Raw genomic sequence first — 6875 nt, forward strand, 5'->3', positions numbered from 1 at the left:
GCATGTAGAGAACGAGTTGGTGAAGTTCGTTACCGAGGGCGAGCAGGAGTATGAGGAGGTGATTGAAGAGTACGAGAAGGAGATCCTTGTGCACGAGGAAGTCCTGGAGCTGTCACGGACTGACTGAGCTGACACCGCGCCCGCTTAAGACAAGCTCCGGTGCATAACCCTTATTTTAAATAAGCACTGAATATATATATATATATATATATATATATATATATATATATTTATGATGTGCATTTAAATTACGGACATTTTATGAAAACCACCTATATAAATATATCTATCATATGAGTCCTACTAGTATAGGTGCGAGTAGCGGCTATGCTTAGGATTTTTGATAGCATGAGTAACCTGCCGTTATTTACAATAAGTGATTATTATTATCACTTGTGATAAAATGCTGAAAGGAAATAGAGACCGAGTAGGGATATGGTACAGGTATTGGTGGGTGTAAGAGGTTGTGTCCCGTGGCCAATGGGGCATAGCTTGGTTATATTGTTTTCCCTGCCCGTGTCGGTTAAGGACCAGCCATTGCATTGGGTTCTAGGCAGGTCACAGACTTATTATCTTGAGCACATACTTGTTTATTGAAGCATGTAAGGCTCGTTGCTCTCTTGTCATGGGTTCTGGCTCTTTTCGGACCGAATGAATGAAGACGGGGATGGTGGAGGTCTAAGCACCGCACTGAGTCCGGGACTCATGTGTGGGGGCTTAGTCCAAGTTTGGATGAGGACCTGGACCCCTTGACAGGAGAGTGGTGGGTTGGTCCTGCTTGTGCCTACGGTATAAGCGGGTCATGTGTTTCGGGGTACCCAGCTGGGCACATTGATTCGTGAATTGCCGGGTAATCCGGTGTGGCTTGTCTACAGTCTAGCACCGTAGTAAGAACTAGAAGATGAAAAATTATAAAATAGATCTGTTTGCTCAACTCTTGTTTGAAAGTAGAATATGTGCTTATATAGAATGGCTAGATAATGAAATAATCATGACTGCTAATAAGAAACATACATAAGGATTCACTGCTAGTATTGCTTTCCGTAAAAAGAAAACTCAGCAACCAAAAAACTTATCATATCATTTGGAGTCGAAAAGTTATTCCCACTAGTTAGGTAAGTCTTGTGAGTACATTGTGTATTCAGGGTTTATTACTCCTGTTGTAAGTGCAGCTTGAAGAGTAGCTGTTATGTGGAGGATTCTTCTAGTGGGCACAGATGGATCCTTGTATTTTACCGTTAGATATTTATTGTAATTCCGCTATTTAAATTCCGCACTCTGAACTTGATACTGTAATAATATATTTCTAAGAACTCTTATTGTATAAAATTGACTAAGTATTGTAAATTCATTCTTATTATTGGATCTGAAAGAAAAACGTGAATTATTCGAATTCTCTTTTAAGTGTGCTCGACGAAATACGTCCTGCTTTCGTGGCGGTTAGGATCTGATGGAAGACCAGAGCCTCCGAAGGTAAGTTATTTCTTGCTGCTCTTTTGATAGAACCCACACCATGCTACAGTGTCAACGAAAGCTGACCAAAAAGTAGTAGGAAGCAAACACATTAGCATTAACATTCAGCGATGCATCCACTTCCAGCTTCCACCCGACGAGCCGAGCGCTTCACCCTTTCCCACTTCACCTCCGCTGTTCCGCATCTGTGGTCAAATACGACGCTCGCGTCCATACCGATCCGTGTTTGCCCATTTCCTCCTCTCCAACTCGCTTAGCCTGCGCATCTCCTCCAAGCGAGCGAGCTAGGCGTAGCAGGCGGGAGCTTGTTTGGGCGGTGGTGGCGGAGAGAGGGAGGGCGGAGATGAAGTCGGTGGAGCGCGGGAAACTGGTGAGGAGCCTTCGGCACGAGTCGCGGCGGCTGCGTCTACTCGTCCTCGTCATCGGTTTCTTCCTCGTCACGCTCACCTTCGTCGTCGTCTCCAAGCCCGACGCCCTCCTCTTCAACTGTAAGCACTGGGGTGTCCAGGCCCACTGCCATTTGTTCACTACTCTTGGTTCTCTTGGAATCTATGGACACACGGTGCTCATGGATGAATCTCATTTCAGTGAACGGCAGGCTGTCGGTGGACCAGGCGCCGCGCTCGCTCTTGATCCGCCAGCGGGTTGACGCCGACGACGGGAGATCCTCCGACACTCTCGCCTCTGCCTCCGGGGATCCAAAGGTGGTCGACGACGATACCGCCGGCGAGGAAGCCAACGCCAACGCCAACGCCAGAGGTGAAAACTTGCTAATCCACCACTTAATTACCTCCTCCCTCTCAGCAAATCAAGTGGTCTAGTCAACACCGATGAATTTGGTAATCTTGGCATTTTTCAATTCAGATGTCATAGCACTGAGCCTTCGCTTTACGGCAGGGACCAGTGAAGAGGAGGAACGGATGCTCTCTAGTGAGCCCGAGCAGAGGAAAAGGGCAGTGGAAGCCACTGCATCTGAGATTTTAGGTGAGCCGTCACCGATGGATCCGTCAAGAATTTCTTTGTCTAGCTCCAGCTTTGGATGCTCATCCCTCTCGTTGGGCTGGTATTCGATTCACGAGTCTGACATCGCTAGATCGAGTTCAGGCTCTTTTAGTGAAATTGATGTGCTTTACCTGTGAATCTTTGCTGGTGGCATCTTTGTAGGTGGGGAAGATGACGAGGGAAGGAAAAGCCAGCAAGAGGGGCACAAAGAGCACCAGCAGCAAAAGTTGACCCTCCCAACTGTTTCGAATTATACCATTCACGATGCCACTGATGGCACCGACAATGGCAAACAGGAAGGTGAGAGACCACACTGATTTGCTTTTTTTTTTCCTAAGGGAAGCTTTATTAATTTCAAGATTGTTACATGGAGAGAATACAAAAACCATGTAGCACTCCTGACCTCTCTATAACCATGATACACATAGCCTTACGACACACTAATTAAACTCAATCCATAGACTAGACTATCTGTAGGATCGATTCACTCAAAGATAGGCAATCAGAGGGGGGTGAATGATTGCGGAAGCCAAAAGTTAATTTTAAAACTTCCCCCTAAACACAAAACCAAATTACATCTCGGTTCAGGTTCTGGACAGAACACTGTACCTTCACTAAAAAATATCTCGACAGAAAACCGCAGCTCCAATTGATCTCCAAATTTAACACAATAAACTATATGAAGTTTGTGAACTAACCCAGTTGGAATCACGTCAATCGGAGGTCTATAACTCGAGATATAAAATAAACAAGTGCGCTGTGTCTGATGGTGACGAGAACTGATCAAGGCTTAATTTCGTGATTATGCAAAATCATTAAAAACTTAATCAACGAAACTTCTCAAATCAAAAGCTTGATTCCCTAGCACAGTTTTAGATGGATCGAAACAAATCTATTCGTGAGAATAAGAAATCAATCTAATACTAAAGGCTAGGCATACAAAACATGAGCAAAGAGCGAAGTGAAGGAACGAGATTACCAGCTCATCAATTATCAAACCTTGATCTTTATTACTCCAAGATGTTTACAAGATGCATCACACAAGCATTCACAAAAGGATTCTCCACAAAATCCCTAAGCCCTAAAACAGCCACTAGAAACTCTTCTGCACTGCAGCTTCTCCTATCGTCGCACACGGACCTAAGCTCCTCGTCGGTCTCCTTTTATCTGCCGAGCCAACTCCTCCTCAGCCATGCACGCAAACTACATGCATGCAGCACGTTTACTCAGCCAAATGCAACAGCCATCTATGCACCCATACATGCACCAGGAAACCACGCATCACAAGAGGACCAAGTCCGACCAGCCTTGGTTCTCCTTAAATCACGGCACCAGCTGCTTGCCCCTATCTGAATCCAGCATGGACTCTTTCCTTGCAAACACAGCCAATCGTCAAGGCTCGTGCATGCACCAAAACATGTCCAACCTAGACACCATCTAGGCATCACGTACACATATGTATGCCAATGCACATCTGCGACCTTAATCGCATGTTTGAGCAACACCGTCCTAGCCGCACCGACCAAGACCAACACCACACCATAGCCCATACATCTCCCGTGTATGTCTCATGGAGTGATCGCCTTCACGTACATTGTTCTCTTAGCCCAAACGTCCCGCATGACATCCTTGACCGATAGGACTTAGTTCCTCCCTGAACTTAGTCCCGAAACCTCAGTTCCTCCCTGAACCTAGTTTCAGTCCGTCATCGACCATGTTCCGCCTCAAGCAATACCTGCACATGAACAAACACACAATCGCGTACGAGCCCAAGTCCACGACTTGACTCAAATCAATCCGCACAACATCTCACATGAGCATGTCATGCAACAATACCAAATCACCATGCTATCACAAGCATATATAAGCATCACATGCATATCGCCCTATGCCGTAATTCGAATCACTTTGCAATGCCAATTTCATATCAAACCAATTTTTCATCACATGATCTCACACTATCACCCATGTGCTTGGGTTAAAAATACTCCTTGGCCACCTATGCCAATCGTTGAGATGCCACTCTAACCAAATCCTGTGATGTTGACTTCTGTAGTGTAGCCCATGTACAAAGCCAATGTATAACTGAATAAATAACCTGTAAGGGGGAAGATCAGTGTGATTTCTTTTTATTGCATCTTTGCGATTTTTTGTTTTGTGTCATTGATTTAGATCAGTGTGCCTTTTGATACTTATTATGCATAACAGTGCCGATATTTGTTCATGGTGTTTTTTGGTCCTGCTGATGTTGTTGCATATGACAAAACAGATGCAGAATTTAAGCTCACTCCGGATGTTGACCAGAGAAATGGTCGAGACAGATCTCATCAAGCAGGTTAGTAATTTCTTTGGATAAATAAAACTAGGAGAATACCCTGCGCGTTGCTGCGGGGATTCCAGATAATTTAGACTATTTATATTTATAGATATATGAATGAAACTATCTAAAATTAATTTTCGTGAATGGTTTGACACATCTGTGGACAACTAAGTGCATGTTAGTGGATGAAGAGATAACCATCATAATTACATATGCTAGTTGGCTATAATTGCAAGTTCTAGTGGATTGTTGATGTGGATAGCTTGCATGTTGAGAGAAATCTCTAGTGGGGTTTAGCTTTATAAGAGTATAGGATGTGTGCTGAGAGAAAACAGAATATATCATTCAGATTCTGCTGGTTCTGGTGATAGTAAAAAGAATTGATCCACAAACCACTTTTTACTGTCTAGTTATTCATCCTTCAATTGGATTAATGGGCGTTCTGCACATTAACTATGAGACAATGACTTATATATCCATCTTGTTTGATTTTGTCTGCTCCACTGACAGTTGTCCATTTTTCAGCATTGGATAATGTGGAGTGGTACAAACCATTGTGTGATTTCTCAAACTTCAGAGCAAATATCTGTGAGATGAGAGGTAACATCAGAATACATCCGAATGGCAGTTTGGTCATTTACATGGAACCTATAAGTTCAAGTTCAAAGAGAAATGAACAATGGAAAATTAAGCCTTACCCTCGCAAAGGTGATGAATTATGCCTCAATCATATTACAGAGGTGACAGTGAAATCCAGCAAAGTGGCACCTGAGTGTTCCAAGTACCATGACGTGCCTGCTGTGATCTTTGCTCTGACTGGATACACTGGGAATCTATTCCATGACTTCACCGACGTTCTTGTCCCCCTTTTCACGACTGCAAGTGAGTTCAATGGTGAAGTTCAATTCCTAATCACAGACATGGCTATTTGGTGGACAAGGAAGTATGCAGTTGTGTTTGAGAAGTTAACTAAGTACCCCTTGATTGATTTCAACAAAGACAATGAAGTGCATTGCTTCAAGCATGCCATCGTTGGTCTTCATGCTTACATGGAGTTCACAATTGACCCGTTAAAGGCTCCACATAATTACTCAATGGTGGACTTCAACCGGTTCATGCGCAGGACCTACTCGCTGCCTAGGGATGCAGTAACAGCACTTGGTGAGATCCCGAAGACCAGGCCAAGGTTGCTGATTATCTCTAGGCAAAGGACAAGAATGTTCCTCAATCTCAAGGAGATTGTGGCCATGGCTGAGGAGATAGGCTATGACGTGGTGGTTGAAGAGGCCAATGTGAACTCCAATGTCGCTCATTTTGCCAAGGTAGTTAACTCCGTCGATGTGATGATGGGTGTCCATGGTGCTGGGCTCACAAATTGTGTGTTCCTTCCACACAGTGCCATACTAATTCAGATTGTACCTTGGGGTGCCCTAGATGGGATATGCAGGATTGATTTTGGCTACCCAGCAGAACAAATGGGCTTGAGATACAAGCACTACAGCATAGGTGTGCACGAAAGCAGCCTCACGGAGCAATACCCCCTGGATCACGAGATCTTCAGAAACCCACTTGCTTTCCACAAGAATGGATTCGAGTTTGTCAGACAAACCTTCATGGATACACAGAATGTGAGGCTTGATTGCAACCGTTTCAGAACTATACTCTTGGAGGCTCTTGATCAATTGAACCAATGAAGACCATTGATTTAATTCCAGGGCCACTGTAGTAGATTTTTTTTCCTCTGCAATTTTAGTTTCACCATTTTTCTTTGTAAAATTTCATGATCATTGTCTCTGATTACATGAGCAACAGGAAAATCAATTATTTCTCCAAAGGTGTCCCAGCATAGCAGGTCCCAAGCCCTGGTAAAGGAGGAGGGTTGTGTTAGGCGTGGCGAGCCAATGTAAAAACTTAGCCACTTAAATGGAGATGAAACCCGAAAGAAAATCGTTGGGGCGTAACCCTCTTAGCGACGCGCCATATCGGAACCCGGGTATGGTGTTAAATGGGCAAGGGCCGGGTCGTCACCCCCGTGACGCGCCGTGTCGTGATCTGGGCATGGCGTCAAGTAACCAAGGAT

The 6875-nt window shown here is 44.4% G+C and overlaps 1 protein-coding gene across 1 annotated transcript; it reads left to right on the forward strand.

The window, feature by feature from the left end:
- Positions 1–1542: 1542 nt before the first annotated feature.
- Positions 1543–6623, forward strand: LOC136467025 (alpha-1,3-arabinosyltransferase XAT2-like). Its single transcript, XM_066465581.1, has 6 exons — positions 1543–1961; positions 2062–2232; positions 2338–2457; positions 2638–2775; positions 4745–4810; positions 5321–6623. Exons 1-6 carry the CDS (start codon positions 1817–1819, stop codon positions 6487–6489), a joined length of 1809 nt encoding a protein of 602 aa, XP_066321678.1. The 5' UTR covers positions 1543–1816; the 3' UTR covers positions 6490–6623.
- The last annotated feature ends 252 nt before the right edge of the window (positions 6624–6875 follow it).

The sequence above is a fragment of the Miscanthus floridulus genome, chromosome 7, assembly GCF_019320115.1.
Source record: "Miscanthus floridulus cultivar M001 chromosome 7, ASM1932011v1, whole genome shotgun sequence".
NCBI lineage: Eukaryota > Viridiplantae > Streptophyta > Magnoliopsida > Poales > Poaceae > Miscanthus > Miscanthus floridulus.